Below are 21,422 nucleotides of genomic sequence, written 5' to 3'. Positions count from 1 at the left end.
CAAGATGATCGATGCCTTCATGGAAAAATGTTTGCGACCACCTGCAGAAGCCTGATTGAACCTTGATGTGCACATCTTTGTCTGAAGCAAATCTACGGTCAGCAATATCTTCCTTCAGGGCTCCAAAAGTGTGGAAACTGTGTGGGGACAGATTGGGACTGTATGGAAGATGTGTAAGGGCTTCCCAGCAAAGCTTCAGCAGCATAACCCAAACAACCCTGACAGCACGTGGGCAGGCGCACATGATGTTCTTGATGGAAACAACTGCTTCACAGCCTATGCCACCTGGACTCTTTACACCAGCACAACCTTTTCCAAACTGCGCAGCCAAGAGATCTCCCTGTTAGTCTGTTTCCTCCACCCTCACATCCACTTCCCTTCTCTTGCTCCAGTCTTTCAGACAACTTCTATCTTACCAGAACATCTGCTGTATAGTTCTCTCGCTTTACCCCCCTCCCATATGCCCCTAGAACAACCCACCGATACTACACCTAGCAGTCCACTATGCTGTCCCCAAGTTCTGCACTGGCATCCCCTACCACTAGTCTGGCAAACCTCCCTCGCCCCACTCCCATCCTAGCAAAGATTGCTGCTCACTTCAGACATTGTCGTAGTCAGGATTTAGTGCCCAGAGATAATACTGGTCACGTGTACGAGTTGTGATTGTGTGAATGTATTGGAGTTGGCTACATCTGCTGATAAACTTATTTCCATATCTGACTAATATCTAGCAGGGTTTGTCATTGTGCCTGTCTGCCACTTAATGCCTCTTGTATGTGGTGAGTAGCAATCTATCCTTTTCGTATTGTTGTTATGCCATCCTGGATTTTCCCTTATTTAAATACAGTTATGAGATACCCCACACACATGTTTGTCTAGTCTTCTTCCTTTTCTTTTTTTCACTTCATGTTTATATGGTCATGATGATGGTTTTTCAATTTTTAAATAATTTTTTCTCTCAATTTTTGGTCATTCTGCTGCCTTGCTCATTCTAATTTCATATTTATTTCTACTGGAAGTATATTTCCATTTGTGATTGTTAAATTACCACATTTTTGAGTAACAGTATAGTAGGATTATGTTATTACCTACCAAAATTGTATCTAAATTTCATTTGAGATATTATATGGCAGCCTTATGAAAGTTACCACAATAAGCATTTAAAAGCTGAATACAAACTATTCTTCATATCACATTGTAATGACTACATTTTTTATACAAAACAAGACTTACCAATTATGTAAAAGCCTTCTTTAGCTCTTGAGAGGGCTACACATACTCTGTTTTCAACTTTAAGGAAACCAATCTTGCCATCCTCATTGCTCCGTACCAATGACAGTAAAATTATTTTGTTTTCTTCTCCTTGGAAGTTATCTACAACAGTTATTCGAATGTTTTGTAGTGCACCAGATTCCCTTCTCAGCTGTAAAATTTAATGCAGTGGCAGTGAGACACCATTTTCCATGTACATTATACCAGTCTACACTACAATGAAAACTCATTTTACAGCATCACTATTTTGTACAGTACCTTTAAAAATTATTTTTAGTTTACAGAGAAGCTTACGTTTATATAGGAAAATGTTTATTGTTTTCTGTTCACAATCATAAAATCAGTAATTTATGTTATGTTTGACAACCCTGGTAAGTATCTGTAAGTACTGTCGTATATCAATATATCCTCTTGGGTCACTGGGCCAGGACAATATAGTTGCATGTGAATGTTCATTTCTGTTTTTATGTTTGTTATCTCTGAGGAAGGACATTGTCTGAAAGCATATCCACGTGCTCAATCTCATGTATGTGCTTGTCTATCACTCAATGCCTCAGTTATGTAATCAGCAGTTGTCTTTACTCTTTCCATGATTTGTATTTCAACCAGGAATTTTTCTATCACATCAGCATGATTAACAGGATAGAAAGGCCACAAACATAAAATAAAACTCTACGTTAATAAATACATAACATTGAATACAAATTAATCTCAGGACTGCGTATTAGTACCATTACTCGATAGCCCTAAATGATTTCCCACATCGTGTGTAGTGTTTTACTTCACTGCTTGTGTTATTCTAGGGAGATTCTTCATTACCTCTTGATATTTTTTGGTCATGCCTTCGAAAGGCTATGACAGACCTCTTCCCTGATCGTTTTGTAATTGCTGTAATGTAATGCAATACTACTTCCCTAATTGTTCTTGAGTAGTATATGAAGACCACTGATATTCATAACCCGCATACGAGGTGCTACCCAAAATATCTGAGAATTTCATTGTATCAGTCAACCCAGAAGCAGAATAAGATTCTGCCGCTAGATGTATCGAGGTGCACATCATAACTACTGAGACACAAAGTTGCGTTGTCTTTGGTACACACAGTTGTGAATTGCAGTGGTGCATGTCGGGATGTTTTTCAGTGCTTCTGCAAATTGTGAAATGGATAAAGTGAAGGAGCTACAGATTTGCATCAAATTCTGTTTCAAGCTAAAGAAAACTGCAGCCGAAACCTGCCACATGCTGACAGAGGCATTTGGTGAGAGTGCACTGAGTCAAGCAAGAACATTTAAGTGGTTCAAGAACATCGAGGAAGGGCAAGAATTTGTGGAAGATGGCAAAACATTCTGATTGACTTCAACATACACAACACCAGAAATGAACATGAAAGTAGGTGATGTGATTCACAAAGACCAAAGGCTGATAAATCATGATGTTTGTAACAGACTCAGGCTGTGTTATGGCACATATCAACATATTATAGCCAACAAATTAAACACAAGAGGAAATTGCAGCAAAGTTCATCCCTCACCTTCTCAGCATCGACCAATGAAACCTCAGGATTCAGACATGCACTGAGCTGCAACGGAGAATTCGAGAGTGTCTAAAATTCTTATCCAGTTTCATAACAGATGGTGAATCTTGGGCCTACAGTTATGACACTAAAACAAAGCAGCAATCATCACAATAGTAAAGACCATCTTCTCCAAGGTGATAAAAAGCTCATAAAGTTCATAGCAACATGAAGTCAATGCTGATCATTTTTTTTTTCAACATTCAGGGAATGGTGCATTAGGAGTTTGTTTCAATTGGTCAGACTCTCAACAGGCAGTGATCAAAAATGGTTGGTACCAACTGCCAGAGTTATGGAAAAAGAAAGACTGGTTGGTGCATCATGACAACACACTTGCACACTCCTCACTGGTTGTGAAGGAATTCTTGGGCAAAGGCAACACTGAAATGGCTTCCCATCCTCCCTACTTGCCGGGCCAAATCCATGTGACTTCTACCTGTTCCCTGAGAACCCCACTGAAAGGGCGATGCTTTGACTCGACTGAAGACATCCAAGTGGAATCACAATGGACCCTTCACTCCATGGACTTCCAGGAGTCCTTCCAAAAATGGGAATAATGCTGGAATTGTTGCATATGTGCACGAGGTGTCTACTTTGAAGGTGATGGAGGACATTAAGATGCATTGTATAGTTTTCTGATTTTTACAATGAAATTCTCAGATATTTTGGGTAGCACTTTGTATTGTCCATAAATATAACTACACATCACTAACTGGATGACATTACACTTGTATCAACATCAATACCAGTGTGAAGTTTGTACATAGAACAAATGAAGCAGCAACACTTTCTTGGTCTGAATCATGACAACTTTTTTCTAAATTATTGGCAGTTCTTCAACTTAGGTTGTTGGTAATCGGAACTTCCATATTCCCACTCATGCAGGTACTTCCTCTCATTGAGTTACTCAATCAAGGTCCCATCTTGGAGACAAGTGTTGTCTTATGGCATAATTCTCAATATACAAATAAAATAACACATCTGCAAGATATATGAGCTTTACTGTACAATAACTCATTTTATGGTTTTTAATTTGTGAATGTCATTCTGTGGTAAGGATATTTAGGGATACACATAGCTCCTCTGGAATGATACGTAACACAAGTGTTACACAGATACACAAAATTTCATTTTTCAGTGACAACAACACTCTCATCGCAAAAGAGTAAAACTCCTAACATAAAAAGCAAATGAAACAATTAATGAACATCTACAAATTTTCAGTGTGCGTTAACATAACCCTGAATGTAAGGAGAGCCTTAAATGATGATAGCTGTTAGCGAAAGATCACTTGGATTGGTAATGCTACAAAGACGATTACCTTGAAAACTACTGCACACTAATAGTACTCTCCCAATACTTTACAAATAAGTGCAAAAACTGAAGCTAGTTTTCCTCAGCATTTTTAATAACTGCTATGAATTTGTGATTAGGCACTACTCAGGGAATGACGATGATGACAGAAGTAATTTCCACAATTATTAGTGTGAACAGAGTAGCACAAGTCGCAATTTGTTGTTAGTATAGACACACGTATACTCCATAACTGAGGGGTCACTGTGGATAACTGTTATGTGGAGAGCCTGGATTTGATTCCCTGTACTGCCAGACATTTTTCTTTGGTTGGAGGACGAGAATGGGGCACACTCAGCATCAATTCAATTGAGAAACTACATGACTAGGTAGTAGCAGCTCCAAGTTATAAAAACTGACAACAGCTGAAAGAGAAGTACAAAGCCTCCACATTCCTAATACATCCAATGAAGCCATTGGCAGGGAATGACACAGTGCTCAGTGGGCACTGATGGACCTGCCAGGGCATGTGGCTGGAATTTACATTTCATATATAAACATTTTCCTCTGGAATACAAATCTAAATGACAATTTACTTGAATATTTTAAATCTGTAGAAAATACTATTTTACAGTATTATTATTGAAGCTTTACAAAAAATAATTTGCATTTCTTTCAACCTGATGGTACACAATATACATAACCTAAGGTTTGCATGAATTAACAAAATTCAACATTTTTGATCTGAAGAAAGAAAAATAGAACTTATTCAAATGTTTAAATCAACAAGACAAAAACTTTCAATTGGAACATACTGCACATCAGTAACTGAACACTGGTAACATAAAAGTAGTGTCTTATATAATCAAATTGTTCCAAATTACCATCTTTCTTGTTCAGTAAGTAAACATATCTATTTAAGTTTAACTGAACACAAGTAATGTCATTTAATCACTTTTCTTTGTGTTATTGTATGTTAGGTTTGTTGTTGTTGTTGTTATGGTCTTCAGTCTGAATACAGGTTACTCTTGCCTTGCACAAGCATCTTCATCTTCAAATAACTACTGCAACCTACTTCCACGTGAATCTGCTTACTGAATCCAAGCCTTGGCCTCCCTCTACAATTTTAACCTTTCACACTTTCCAAATTGACTATCCTTTGATGCCCCAAGTTGCATCCTATCAATTAATCCCTTATTTTAGTCAGGTTGTGCCAAAAATTTCTCTTTTCCCTGAATTTGATTCAATACCTCTTCATTAACTACTTGATCTATCCATGTATTATTTGGCATTCTTTTGTAGCACCACATTCCAAAAGCTCCAATTCTCTTCTAGTCTGAACTGCTCATAGTCCACATTTCACTTCTGTACATCATGTATATAGGTTTCATTTTTTCTCCATTGAAAATGACATGCTTTGTTCTATTCACTAGGAATTCTCCAATCCAGTCACACAGCTAGTCCGATATTCTGCAGGTTTGTATTCTGTTGAATAAGCAAGTATGGCAAACTGTCTGAAACACCTTCCAGTAGTAAACGAACACAACACTGACTTGGACACAAATAGGTACAGCCTTCTGAGTTTTGTTGATGAACAGAGTGAGCTGGGTGTCACACGATCATAGTTTGATTCCTATACAGGAGACTGTTTCTCTCCAGAAAGATCATACTACATTAGTATAAAACATGCTCCAAAAATTGAAAACAGATTGAATTTAGGGATATAGGCCCATAGTTGTGCACATCTCTTCCACAAATCATCTTGGAAATTCGAATGACCTGCCACTTTTTTCCAATCACTCAAATCACTTCATGCTTACAGCAATTTACAGTAAAATTCTGCTAAAATAGGAGCAAGTTTTTTCGCTTACTGTATGTAGAATTGCAGTAGCTTGCACTGATATCTGGCATATCCCAGTCTCATATGTCACACATTCGCACTTCCTACTAATGCAACTTCACATATTAATAGATCTTAATGTGCACATGACCCCCCCCCCCCCAATAAGAAAAAAGTTAAAAAGGAATGAAAAACATTAAGCCTATTATTTAGAGTATTCTTGTCTCAATATCCAGCTAAAAGACTTAAGACTTCAACTGTGTGATTTGTAGTCTTATTAAAATTATTTTGCACTGATAATATCCTTGTATGACTCAACTTCAATTACATTTCATAGCACATACTTCTTTCAGGGACCCATCTAGCTAGCCAACCACATTAGTGCCTGTTTCCATAATGTGGGGAGACACACCTGCCAGATATTTAATCCATCTCAAGGACAGGCAATGGCAACCAGTGTGCTGGCTGGAATGAATGTGGTTTCTATGCAGTTTTCCACATCCACTTCTAGCTGTGCCATCTGGATCCTTCCTACAAACACCAGCTTTTTTTTTAATACATCCTACATTCCTGTACCCCTCCCTACTTCAACCTTTGTTAGTCACTGTCCTTCGCCTACCTATACGTAGGTGATACCCTTCCCTGTTCCCATACCAGCATTAAATGGCCTTCTATTACACCAACGCACCCAGTCTTTTTACTCCTCTCCTTTACCCCCCCCCCCCCCCCCCCCCCCCAATCACCCAAGTGGCTCTAGCTGCCCCACTCTCTCCCCAACTCGTCCCTGTGTGCTCTCAGAAGCAGTACTCTACTGTCCCCCACCCCTACCTTGCTATCCCACCCCTGGTTCCTATCATGCACTGTCGGTCAGAGTCTGGCCCCAGCAGCCAGAGACGGTGATCATGCGGGCGTGAGTTACGTTTGTGTGAGTGTGTGTATGTTGTCTAATTCTTGTGTTGTGCCTGTCTACTTCACTTCATACTTCTTTATCCACACATATGAGGTCTGTTCAAAAAATTCCGGAAAATTCATAACGTCGCACTGATGGTGTGTTGGAGTGAAATGCGGTTGGCATTCCTGCACACGCCTGTGTTTAATGTGTAGCTGCCGGAAGTTTCATTGTTGTAAGCCTGTTAGTTCTTGTTTAGTGCTGTATTGAGTAGAACATTGTGTCACACAGTTTGTGATAATCGAGATGTCAGAGTTAAAGGAGCAACCCGTTTGCATTAAATTCTGCATGAAACTCAAGAAAGCCTATATAGAGACACAAGAAATGATGCAGGAAGTCAATGGTGATGAGTGCTTAAGCTACAATCAGTGTTACAAATAGTTCACACAGTTTAAAAATGGCCAGACGCAAGTTCAAGGTGACCCCATTCAGGATGCCCTTGGACGTCTACCGACGAATCCTGACACCGCATCTTGGAAAGCACCATGCTGCTGCTAAGTTTGTCCCGCAGCTCATGACTCAGTACCAGAAAAACCTTCGCCTTGCAACCTGCAAAGAGCTTTTGGATTGTATGAACAAGTTGTTCCTTAAGAGAATCAGAACTGCTGATGAGAGGGTGGTCTATGATTATGATTTTGAGATTAAGGTTCAATCTTCACAATGGATTGGGAAAGGCTCAAGACCAAGAAAAGCTCATCAAGCCATGTCAAATGTCAAAGCTATGCTGATAGTTTTCTTTGACTTTGAAGGATTAGTTCATGATGAATTCATGCCACAGAGACAAACTGTTAATCAATGGTACTATTAGGATGTGTTGTGATGCCTGCAAGAAAATGTCAGAAGGAAACACCATGAAATGTGGCAAGACAATTTGTGGCTCTTGCATCACCCAAAGTCGAAAACTCCATTGAAATGACAAAGTTTTGCAACAATAGAGGAGACAAGCAAAGAAAAAAGTTTGTGGACAAACTTCTGGAATTTTTTGAACAGACCTCATATTATAAAAGTGTATATTTGTAAGTATGTGTGTTCCACATATCCTCCTAATCCACTGGATGACTTCAACCAAACTTGGTACACAAATCACTTACCGTCTGGAAAAATAAAGGTTTGAAATTACGTATAAAGTTGGTTGCAAATCACAAAGTGCTCTCATTCTCAAGAACCACCTACCTATAAAATTGGTGGGCTGGGTGTGAAAAATTAAGTATAGCTCACTGTGTGCAAATAGCCATTTTATATTCATTCAGTATTTGGGAATGAGAGCACCTAAGTGACTTGCAACCAACTTTACACATACTTTCAAACCTTTATGCGACTTTTTCTTGATGACACCCCCCAAAAAATGATGAAAGGAGAAAAAATTATCGCTTACTACATTTTTGCTGTTCAGTAGTACAACTACTGCATCAAGTATAACCTTTAATTTATTAATTTTTTACTAATACCTCTATTTGGAGCACATTTTGTAGACACTATTCAGATATAGCACTGAAGGTACTTGCAAAAATATATCATTGTATGAAACAGAGTTCAGAATATATTATGTCAAAAACACTGAGATGTGTGCAAAGCTGCCATGTCATGCATGACATTTTAATTTATTGCTTCTTTACTACTAACTCTAGTCGCAACACATTTTGCAGGTGGTGTCCATATATACCATTGTGTCTACCGCAAAATTTTATCACTGTATGACACATACTTCAAGATATACGATGCCATAAACATTGAGTTGCATGAAAATGAAACTGCAGGGCAAAATTCACCAGAGATACAGCTGAAATATGTGAAATAATATTTGTGATATGTACTTATGTGAGCAAGGCCATGGGTAAAAACCTCTTCCTAAACCCCTGGATCGATTTCAACCAAACTTGGCACATACATTACTTACTAGCTGGAAAGACATAACTTGACAGTAACAATCAGCAACTTCCTATTGGTGTGGGAGTGATAATGTGCATAGAGAAGGGGTCAGGAGGAGATGGACAAAGAGGGGGAAGGAGGAGGTGGTCGCAAGTAGTGGGGAGCATTATGTGGTCAGAGAGGGGGGAATAGACAGAGATAGAACAGAGCAGGAGACGGAGAGAGGGAGAGGGGGGAGGAGATGATGAACAAAAGGGGGGGATGAAGAAATAGACTTAGAGGGGGTAACAGATAGAGGGGGGGGGGGGGGGGAGGAGGAGAAGATGGGCAGAGTGGCAAGGAGCAGATGGACAGGGGCAGGAGGAGATGGACAGAGAGTGGAGGGTGGAGGAGGTAGACAGAGAGAAGATGAAGGGGTAGATGGGTAATGAGAGAGCCGAGGAGATGGACAGAGAGAGGTAGGAAGTGGTGGACAGAGAGAGGGGGAAGGATGGGGTGGACTAATAGAAGACGAGAATAAATACATAACAGGGCAATGCCGGGTACTCAGCTAGTGAATTCATATTTTGTAAGGTGTTCAATTAGAGTTACAAATGTGTAAAAATTTTCCACATTTTGTAAGCATTCCCAAAAGAGGACATAAACAATGTTATTTTCTAAAAGTAAGTAAGAAAGAATGGCTCTCTCACTCTTATCTTGTAAATTGGCTCAGATTCCATTAGCTACTATTACTTTTTCTCTTGTTCCATCACTATTTTACATCATTTAAAAGACCACCTCCAGTCACACCCTGTATGTATTGCGTATCCTTAAAAGTTTGCTACATTGTAAATCATCGTTTAGTCAGACATGCAGTGTACAGCAGTTAATGCAATATTCAATCACAATATACTTTGACACCAGGTGCATTGTTGCGATAGTACAGACTCTTGTAAATTCTCTAATTAAATATTATGTATTTCTGACCAGTACTTTTTCATGACACTTTGCAAGTATTCTTACATGTTTTGATACAAGTTTATTTTATAAGCCCATGACTTGCTGTCTTCTTTGAAGAGACTGCATACAATTTCAATTCTTTCTTCACTCGGGCTGGTAGGTATCTCTCTGTGGTAATCAGAATCATATCCACTGAATGTACAGGATTTCTTTTTTGAATTCCAGCTCACTGCATTTTTTTTCTCATGATGTGATTCAAAGGAGTCAATGGCTACTCAACAAACAATAGCTCAATTAACCATTACGTTGCTTTTCTGTAATTTTTTCTGCCCAATTTTTCACTGTATCTTCAAACTTCTTAGATCGGTCCTGTAATTTTAACTTCTACTTTAGGCCGCCAATGCTGAGGCTTGTTCCTGCAATTCTTACACCTTCGATGTACACTTGCTTCACTTACATGACTTGAAAACAATTCAACTTATGTCACATGTTCCAAACCACATAAACTTAATTCCCCATCAGCATTTGACAGACCAAGGCAATAATATAAAAAAAGAATCAATTTTCTGATGTTAATTTTTGATTCTTCTTCTTTTATTCTGCCTCTTGGTTTAAAATATGAATTTAAAAACTAACTTAATGAAACAATCATTCAGATATTCATTACTTCAAGTTACATAGATCTTATAATGGAAGAGGAAAATTACAGGTGTGGAATGAGCCAAGATACACGTCAACAAAGTAAAGCACCTGTTACAGTTCTGTATCTACACAGAACTGTAAATGCTGACTGAGTTACACTATTAAGAGACAATTTACAGGATGAGTAATGGAAACAAATTCTTACATCATCTTGAATCCAATCTTCCTTTACAATGGGCCAAGAACATTTGCAATGGAAACCAAAAAAAGGGTGGCTGACATCTAGGATCAAAAAAATCTTGTGCTGAAAAGAGAGATGATTATCTAATCCAGAGGAAGAGATTTAAAAATGCCTTACAAGCAGTACTGCAAATTCTTCAGTGTGCTATAAAAGAAGCCAAAACGATGCACAAAAACTTCAAAATTCCAAGAACCAGGAAAAAAAAAAAAATAAATAAATAAATTGAAGAATTATTAGGTATGAAACACACAAACTTGGCAAGGCAAATGATACTTAAGACCCAGATAGCAGTAGCAGAAAGTAAAATCACAATGACAAAAAATTGTCCATCAAAAGCACAGCAAAATAAACTTAATTAGATCGGCAAAGCATATGTCACCACCAGACATAAGTTTTAGCAACTCATCTGTTAGAGAAATAAATAAAAAGTAGCACCTCTTCTGGCTATGATGTTATCTCAGCCAAGGTAACAAAATCTTGTACTTACTCGGTAGTATTACCCTGGAGTTACCTCTGTAATCAGTCAATGAGTCAAGTAGCATCTGGAGTATAGTGTTTTTATTCACTGCAGAATTCTCATATATCATGAAAAAGCATCAATTTATATCATAACAAGCTGGAGCCACTCCACCTGCTATGTTTCCACTCTTGCTAATAATTAATATTTTCTCTTTATTCACTTCTCATCCTAGTATCTACGTGGTGCATACATAGTATGTATCTGAATCTATCAAGACATTAATTACACTTAGCCTCACATACCTTTATTACTTGAACCGTTATTTTCAATGTGCTGACTTCATTAGTGTATACAGGTCCACTGGAAACCAAATTTATTAAAACCTTTTAAGAACTGTGAACTTATTACTACAGTATGCTATTGCAGGTTTCAAGTGAGCTTATATGTCACTTTGGATAGATTGACACCTCTCATAGAAACACTGGTACGTAGACATTATGGTAACATATTTTAATTTTCCTCAAACTAATAAACTTATCAGATAATACTACTACTACTACTACTACTATGTGATTGGGTCCAGTGGACTGCAAGCATCTACAAGTTTCCTCCTCCACTGTATTCTGTCAATTGCTGCTATCCGCCATCAGTTCACATCTACTGACACTTGGTTTAAATCTTCATGGGGTCCATCCCTCCAATGATTCTTGGGTCTCCCTGGTGGTCTCTTTCCTGTAGGTGTGAAATCCGGGAGCTTCTGAGGTCATCTGTGATCCTCCATCCGGGCCACATGGCACTGCATTTGTTTGGCTTTGACAGTTCCTGCTATATTGGGCTCCTGGTATAGTTCTTCAAGCTCTTGGTTGTATCTGATCCTCCATTCCCCTGTATCTGCATCCAGAACCAGACCGAAGATCTTCCGAAGCACTTTTCTCTCAAAAACAAGGAGCTTATGGGAGTCCTGTTTCCGGATACTCCATGTCTCACAGCCATATAGAACAACAGGCTGGATCAGGGTTTTGTACACTCTAATATTGAACTGTCTGGAGAGATATCTGGACTGAAGCAGGTAATATTAATGTTTAAGTTCAAAAGCACAGAGATTTTCCATTGCAGGTTTAGCCATTGTACTTTTTAGATTTCCAGCTTGTACCATTACACTTTTGTTGCCCTAATTTTTATGAGTTGAATGAAACAATTCACTAAATAATGAAGGAGTTAAATAAGAAATTGCATAATTCATCATAATTTTTAACATGGCACCCATACCGATAAATGGGTTATTCCTCACTCAGGAATACAGTACGATTTCATGAACCTTTACATTTTATTAGCTCACTACATATTTTGTAAAGCAAATTACTGATGTAACACATAACTCAGTCCAGTTAGCTAAATTTGACTTAGCAGATTTTTAAACCATTATGTGGTTTGTGAAAAACTAAAATGTTCATACACCAGTCTTTACAAGGCCAACCCCACATCAAAATTTTCAGTACTTTTCTGGCAATCGCTTGATTCACATAGTAGTAAAGTTTACAACCAGTAGCTAAATGAACAACATCTATGTGAAGAGTGTCTGTTGCTGAATATCAGTATCCCCACATCTCCACAAAAGTCAGTCTACAAGTTACATCGACGTGAAATGCTGGAAGGCTGTGACCCGTTTACATTATATCAGAATTGGTTCCAAGTCTGTTCCCATTTGATATACATGTAATGTCATATAGAGACCATCATTCATACTCCCAGTATAACTCAATTAACTTTCGAGTTTCAACCAATGATTTGTGTTACCTTTCATGCACTTCTCATTTGAGTCAATTTATGAATTACTGACACTTTAGGCATGCACTGTGTCTACTCAATGGATATTTTAGTGTATGTGTTGCTTATCAAGGACCACTGTGTGTGAACTTTTTTCATAAAATAATGCCAGTGCTGTGAAATTACAAGAACACGGTTCAGTAGTGTATGTCACCCTAGTTAAGGGGATGATGGAAGAACCTACCTGTAAAGAATATTCTTTGTGAGAAATGGAACTGGTCATTGTAAAGCTGATAAGGGACAATAAATGTGGAAACAGTCAAAGTTAACTAAAAATAATGTAATGTACATTATTAGACCAATTTGCAATATGGACTCTGTAGGTATGTGCCCTTCCAAATTCTGAAGAGTATAAGTTTTTTGTCACCTATGAAACTGAGTTCTTGTGGCTTGACCCGCCTCAAAACTGAGAAACTCATTTACTTAAAAACTGGTAATTTTCCAGTCTTTCTGCCTCTCCCTCCCCGTCCCCCTCCTGTGGGTGCCCGTGCATCATAATTAACACCAATACACAAAAGGGGCATAAGTAACTGACCTCTAACTATGCTCAGTTTGGTTTCTGTAAAGGCTTCTCTATTGAGAATGCAATACTTGGGATACTGTAAAAAATTCTAGTAGAACTAAACAACAAAAATTACCCTGTTGGCATTTCTGGGGCTTTGCTAAGGCTTTTGACTGTGTGGATCATTAAATACTGATTTCTGATTGGGAAACTAAAATGGTATGGCATTAGAGTGGGGAAACATTAAATATGATATGCCATAAGGTTCAGTGCTTGGCTTACTCCTGCTCTTGGTCTACATAAATGATTTAAATGGGACACTGAAGAACTCTTCAAAACTTGTAATGTTTGCTGAGGACACAAGTATATTGATGAAAAGTACCAACACATTCATACCACACAGAGTTAGATGAATAATGGAACAGGCTAACAATTGGTTCACAGCCAATACATAACTCTATTCTGAATCCCAGAGAGGGATGAATAGTCAGAAACTTTAATCTTCAAAAATCTTATATTTTGAAATTCTAAAGTAGAGATCAATGGGCATACACTCAATATGACACCATGTATGAAGTTTCTATGTAATAAGCTGTGGTGGGATCAGTTAGTGGACAAGTTGACCAATACATTATCAGTTCTGCGTGCTCTGCTCTCAGAAATCTCTCTCGTGTTGACCAGCACAGAGGACTGCCAGCATACTTACACTCAATTCTGTCCTATGGAAAGATCTTCTGGGACATTGCAACTAATATGAAGAAAGCATTTATTCTACTGAAGAGCCGAATTAGGATACTGTACAAAGTTGGCAACCAAACATCTTGAAAAAGCCTTTTGCCTTTTCAGGGACCTAGGAATTTTTACACTTAAATGTCAATACATGTACTACGTGATGATATATATGGTCAACAACAAGAATGAATTTAGGATGAGCTCAGTAATTCACAATGTCAATGTTAGAAGTGGAAATAATTTCCATTCTGACTATTCATCCCTCTCTGGGATTCAGAGTAGAGTTATGTATTGTGGTGTAAAAGAAATCAATAACAGGTTGGCAGCGGGTATCAGGCAGGAAACTGAAAATCTCAAAGTATTTAAATGCAAATTGAAAGAATCCCTCATTAGCCACTGCTTCTACAATTTATCTGGATATCTGAACCCAGGAATGTAAATTCTGATAAAATCTAATGTTTGTACAGATAATGATTTTGTCAGTATATACACAACTAATATTGGTCTGTGGTCAAAACATGTTATTTGAAGTATTATGTAATAACAGCATCTTAGTAGTATAGAAGGAGGGACAGTGACTTTTATCAATGTAATTGTTTTTCCCCTAACATACAAATACAAAAAATTTACAAGTAATCATCTTTGATATCATACTATCATTTCATCTTTGTCTCCATTTGTCACCACAATAGGTAGGTCCCTCAGAACCTGGATTTTGAGTGAAGCGTCCCTCTCCTACAGCCTAATCCTCTTTACTCCCTGAAGAAGACACATTCAGATCCAAATGACAAGAACACATGTTTTTTATTTTTTAAATTTATTTTTTATTTATTTATTTTTACAGGAATTTCGTGTTCCAAAGACAAGGCAAGTCAGTCATTTTGTTTCCTTGTAACATGAGAAATATTTGGTTAGAATGGGTGAATATTATTTAAACTTGTATTGCAGTCAGTATTTATAAATATTCTATCTGAAGGGTCGCCGATTGACTGAATTCATCATCCAAAGAAGCTAGTGATAACAAAATGTTTCTTCGCAGAAATCGAGATATCAGAAGGTGAAAAAAGATTCTGAAAATACCAAAATAACACACTAAAAACACTCTCTCATGATCTACAACGCACCATAATTTTTTATGTCTCTCCTGTCTCATTATTTTATAATGCTGACTTGTATGTTCTTATTGTGACTATTCTTTCTGTTGCTGGTTAAAATGTTCTCACCATAATAAGTTAGTGACTAAAGCTATTATACCGTGTGCACTCATCTCCATTGCAAGATTACTAACCAGACCAGAAATTTTATTTACTTTAAATAGTCTAGTGTTCCTTTGGTTTTTTTTATTTAAACCATGTGCATTTCATGGAAAAGCTAAACAAAATATCTTCCTCAAAATATCAGAATAAAACCAAGCATAATCACTTACTTTCCTCAAGTAGAACATTTGCCCAGAGTAAGTTGTCAATATGGTAATTTCAGTTTCTTCATATCCTTGAAGTAAAAGGTATCTGCAAAGAGCGATTAGGAATTCTGCTTCAAACAAATTTCGGCAGCTGACTATTTCAGACACCTGAAATAACAAAACAAATGATGATAAAAATGATGATGCACTGGCAAGTCATTCTATGACATTTAAAATCAGTTTTCAGTGAAAGGTGATACATAAATGCTTTCAGTATAGCAGCTCCATGTAAGTCTACTACATTAAATACTTGTAATTTTCTCCAATACTTTCTCAAAGTACCTATGGGAAATATTTGTAACATGCAATGAAGGCTTTCACAACCAGTTGTCTTAACTGCTGATGAATCTTCCAGGTTGTATGACTGTGCTTCATGAAACATTTTTGTTCTTGACATTTTGTCCAGAAATGTGTTTGATATCTGTAAAGACAAAGGTGCACTTGGTTCCAATGAGTCTTACTGATTCAGCAGAACCAAAAGCAACTCTTTAGGTACCCAATGCAGCTCTGGACAAAAAGCCATAAATCAAAAAGGTTCATGTGTTCATGGACCATGACCATAAAACCGGGAAGGTTCACCAGCAGCTAAAATTGTAAAACTATCTCCCCCCATCCCCTCTCACTCACACACACACACACACACACACACACACACACACACACACACACACACACAATAGGTCAGTGTTCCTTTATAGCAGTACATGTCCTTATGTGGCCAATAAACATAAGGATATGGTAGAAGCAATAATGAAATTAGTATGGATACACCAAAAATGAACCATACACGAAAAGAGAAAGTATAATAATGACTGATTATTTCCACTGAATGTAAAATACAATCACAATGTCTGTACAGGATATGTGTTAAAGACAAAGTCATGTAGCAGTGCAAACCCACTGCTGACAGATGGAAAGATAGGTGATGTTCACGATGTCACAACAAAGATTATATTGAGCTGGTAGCAATATTACATATGAAGTTATGATTATTGATACTTATTAAATACCATATTTACCCTATTATAAGGTGAGATTTTTTTCCCACATTCATCTTTCAAAAAATACAAATACAGATTATTGCTGAGGTTAATATTTTAACATTGCTTAATAGAGTATATAGGAGTCATATTTACAGATGAAGCTTTGGCTATTGAGGTCACATGCTCATTTATTTTGAAGATTTCAGAAGGGCAGGGATGGGCTAATGATATTCGCGTATTAACACGCTCAAGACTTCCTGATACGTCGAAACACTTGATACAGTATCGGCTTTGCTCGAACAATCACAACATTTGACTCGTGCAACACTGATGCAAGGGATATGCAAGAAACTATGAAGTAGCCAATATAACAAACTACCACTCTGCTTAAAATTTGATGACTTCAGGAAACACAGAAGGAAATAGCACTACATTCTGTAATCTTACAAACTCTTGTTGTATTTTTTGTGGCGGTGTTCGTAGCGACAAACACTTGGCTGTAGAAATGGCTTACGAAATCACCGCCACACTTTTAATAGCGGGCCGACCGGTCCGCTGGAACAGTAAACAGAAAGATGAAAACCCAAACACTCTGATTAAATAAAAGTCGGTACTTATCTTTATTAATGAAGATACAGAAACACAGTAGTGAACTCTGTGTCTACAGAAATCTGTCTAGTTCGAGTCGGAGCGGCTAGGTCAGCGTCAGCTGACGACAAACAACAACTCTGCTGCGATGAACACACAACTGACTAGCAAGTACACAATTCGGTGGCGAGTATACAACTGAGCGGCGAATACAGAACTGTCCTAGCGCTCGCGACTCCAGCGCTTCAGAAACCAGAAGCCAGCGGTGGCGCGCGCAGACTTGCGGCGATTTCCTGTCTCGCTGGCGCTGCTTATGCAGACGGCGTCCGGACTTTGATGCTGCCAACCTTTTGGCAGCGGGCTCGGGTGGCATTACTGGCTAGGATATAACAGTATTTCAACAGGTTTACAATGAAATCTCTGATACATGTTTGAAACAGACATTACTGTTGCTTTTTAAGTAAAGGTAACAGTCAAAAACAGAAATATTGTCCTTCAAGAAACATTACCTGATTCACAACAGAGCTTAATATTTTATTTGATCATGAGAGACTGTAATTATTTACCAAGTGGGTTACAAATGAGAATTTGGTTGCTGTTCACATATTAGAAATCCAAGTACAAATGTTACCAACTTTTAATCAGATTTAGAGCAAGATGGTGACCTTCAGACAAGAAGGAAAATTAATCCTGAATGAAACACCTAACAAATGAAATAAATCAATTTCACTAGCTAACTGTTGTTGAAAGAATACATTACAGCAGCAAGACCCATCATGGAGATAGTAACAACAAATGTTAGTAGATCGCAAGATTGAGAAGTGGACTAAATCGTGATTGTGTTCTTTTATATGTGCATTAATTGCTGTTGTTAAATATGACTTGCACTGGAGAAGGTATTGCCATGTGTTTCACAGTTCTTCAAGCACAGCAGCACTGTAGAAGGGTTGGAGGGGTTAACAGTGATACAAGCTTGGCTGAGAACTAAATGAGAGTGGGGAGAGAAATAATGAGCAGGCAGCAAATTATTTCATGTTGACGACCATGGGAATCTGTAAGATGTACTTTGGTTTTATGAATTTCTACTACATTTAAACTACAGCTTGCCTGAATCCATTTGTAGTCTGAATTAACTGACTTTAAAATTGGACAAATACTCAACAACAGTATTCATTTCTGTGGGAGACAGTAAAAGTCTACATACGCACCAGTGGTGCATTTATGCTGCAATGTAGTCACCACGCACCATGACGTATGATGGGAATAAAGGGGTGTGTCAGCTGCAGCCAATGAGAGAGAGGTGGGCAGACAATATGTTTAGAAGCGAGATACATTGTAACATTCTCACATCATTATGGAAGCAAAATCCAATATTTATTTGGATAAAAACAGCTGTTTTCTCAGGTCCCACAGTAACAACCACCTCATAAATGGCAACATATTTGGAAGAAAAAGCCAAATATTTGTGATAGTGAAGATACAAATTTCACAGCTGTGCTATTAGGATGATGATTAAAAATAGTGACACCACAGATGACAGTGCTAACAAGTGAAAAATGTGCAAAAGAAATGGTCCACAAATTAATGTAAATCATTTATTTTTGTTTATTTCTGCTCATATTATCAAAATGCAGACAATCAATAAATGGCATACATTTAGAATTGGTATAATGTTAACTTTTTAGGCAGATACTTTATGTCAGTAAAACAATCTGTAATTATCATTAGTCAGAATATGTTAAAATTAAATTTTTCTCAAGAAACTTCCTGGAAAAAAAGAGGTTATCTTATAATTGGGTAAATACAGTATGTTGATTTCGATAAAGTAATGGAAAAAAAAAAAAAAAAAAAAAAAACCAACTTTGGCAAACAAAGTAGTTGGCATTATAGGCGGTGTTTCAAAAAGATTTATTCGATTTTACAGAATTATGTTTTCTACAATGTTAATTTGGTTGGAAGATCAAGATATTTGCAAAGAAATTATTTGCCTGGCTAACTACCATATAATCACAGACCAGAGAGAAAGAAAATCTTAATGTAGGTAAGTGATTATAAATTAGCTACATATTGATGTAGATCCAATACACACCCAGTTTGCCTACCACATTAAAGTGCCCATTTATGATAAAAGAGGTGGCACTCTGGCCATAAATTGAATAAATGATAGGGGTTGGTGCGACAGCCAGGTTGGCTGAGTTTTTTTAGGAAGTTTTCTACATCTGTCTAGGTAAATACCACATTGGTTCCCATATCCCACTTCACTTAAATGATGAGCAAATGCTTTCAAAGTACCTTAGACGCAGACAGAAGGGGGTATACAGATTCCTCTCATATGGGAGGAAGGTGGGGTGTGGCGTTTAACAGTAGCTTTAAAGTGCCATTAGGAGTGACAACCTCATCTTAATAAGAGCCTCTTTATAGGTATGGTTGGTTCTACATGGAACTGGAGAAATCCCATAGCAGTCCCAGCTCGGCACTGGCTGGATACAAAGTATGAAAAAGTAAGAAATGAATATAGATAAATAAATTCTGTGCAGATCAGGGCACAGAAACATGTGCTTGTGAGCTAATATTGCTTGTTAGAATATACAGGATAGTTTACAGGATGACAGTAAGATGCTATTGTTAACTTATAGTGATTTTGATGGAAAAATTCTTGAAGAGATCTAAAGGGTAAAGTGACTGACCACTTATAATTTACTATCCCTACATATTAAAAATTATATAATATTCTACGTATTTTGATACAGTTTTCAGTAATAGACAGACTGATTCAGAGGGAGGTTTGTGTATATAATTTAAAAGCCATGGTAGATCACTATTCAGTCAAAAATTTCTCTCCTCAAGTTGCTCAAGACAGCAGTGCTCTTATAGACAATGCATTCACATAAGAAGAGGGTGTCAAAGAAATACTTGTCTATCATGTGATAAACAGATTGTCAGATCATGATGTACAGCTGCCAAAATTACATAACTCAGATCCATGTACATTCAATACACACTCAAAGAAAAAGTGAGGCTGATTATTGACAAAATTTTCAAGAAAGCTTAAAAATGTATGACCAGGCTGAAGTTTACAATGAACTCAATGTATGCTCTAAATTCTACATATTTCTTATGACACTGTATCCATTTTAGGGTTTCATACCTCAATCGGAAAAAAAGGAAACCTTACAAGATCACTTTGTTGTCGATCTGTCTACCTGGTCAATGGTGAAAATCTCTTTTTCTCAGCAATGGGCAGATATATCAAGGTGAAATTTATGTCACATACTATGATATATAGTCCCTTAGTGGTGTTGTAAGTATAAGCTTCTACACTACTGGCCATTAAAATTGCTAAACCAAGAAGAAATGCAGATGATAAACGGGTATTCATTGGACAAATATATTATACTAAAACTGACATGTGATTACATTTTCACGCAATTTGGGTGCATAGATCCCAAGAAATCAGTACCCAAAACAACCACCTCTGGCCGTAATAACGGCCTTGATATGCCTGGGCATTGAGTCAAACAGAGCTTGGATGGTGTGTACAGGTACAGCTCCACATGCAGCTTCAACACGATACCACAGTTCATCAAGAATAGTGACTGGTGTATTGTGACGAGCCAGTTGCTCAGCCACCACTGACCAGACGTTTTCAATTGGTGAGAGATGTGGAGAATGTGCTGGCCAGGGTAGAAGTTGAACATTTTCTGTATCCAGAAAGGCCCGTACAGTACCTTCAACGTGCGGTCGTGCATTATCCTGCTGAAATGTAGGGTTTCGTGGGGATCAAATGAAGGGTAGAGCCATGGGTCGTAACACATCTGAAACGTAACATCCACTGTTCAAAGTGCCATCAATGCGAACAAGAGGTGACCAAGACGTGTAACCAATAGCACCCCATACCATCACACCAGGTGATACGCCAGTATGGCGATGACAACTACACGCTTCCAATGTGCGTTCACCTCGATGTCGCCAAACACGGATGCGACCATCATGATGCTGTAAACAGAACCTGGATTCACCCAAAAAAATGAGGTTTGGCATTCATGCACCAAGGTTCGTTGTTGGGTACACCATCGCAGGCGCTCCTGTCTGTGATGCAGTGTCAAGGGTAACCGCAGCCATGGTCTCCGAGCTGACAGTCCATGCTGCTGCAAATGTCGTCGAACTGTTCCTGCAGATGGTTGTTGTCTTGCAAACGTCCCCCTGTGTTGACTCAAGGATCAAGACATGGCTGTACGATTCGTTACATG

General features: G+C 37.9%; 1 protein-coding gene across 1 annotated transcript in view; it reads right to left on the bottom strand.

Moving 5' to 3' along the window:
- LOC126457061 (NFX1-type zinc finger-containing protein 1-like) overlaps positions 1-21,422 on the bottom strand; it is a 378,517-nt gene that overhangs the window by 247,320 nt on the left and 109,775 nt on the right. Inside the window, exons 6-7 of the mRNA XM_050093060.1 lie at positions 15,566-15,709; positions 1,234-1,423 (exon numbers count right to left, since the gene is read on the bottom strand). Of these exons, the coding sequence (XP_049949017.1) occupies positions 1,234-1,423; positions 15,566-15,709 (334 nt within the window). The remainder of the gene's footprint in view (positions 1-1,233; positions 1,424-15,565; positions 15,710-21,422) is intronic.

This window comes from Schistocerca serialis, chromosome 2 (assembly GCF_023864345.2).
Source record: "Schistocerca serialis cubense isolate TAMUIC-IGC-003099 chromosome 2, iqSchSeri2.2, whole genome shotgun sequence".
NCBI lineage: Eukaryota > Metazoa > Arthropoda > Insecta > Orthoptera > Acrididae > Schistocerca > Schistocerca serialis.
This window is presented reverse-complemented; position numbering and strand designations above follow the sequence as displayed.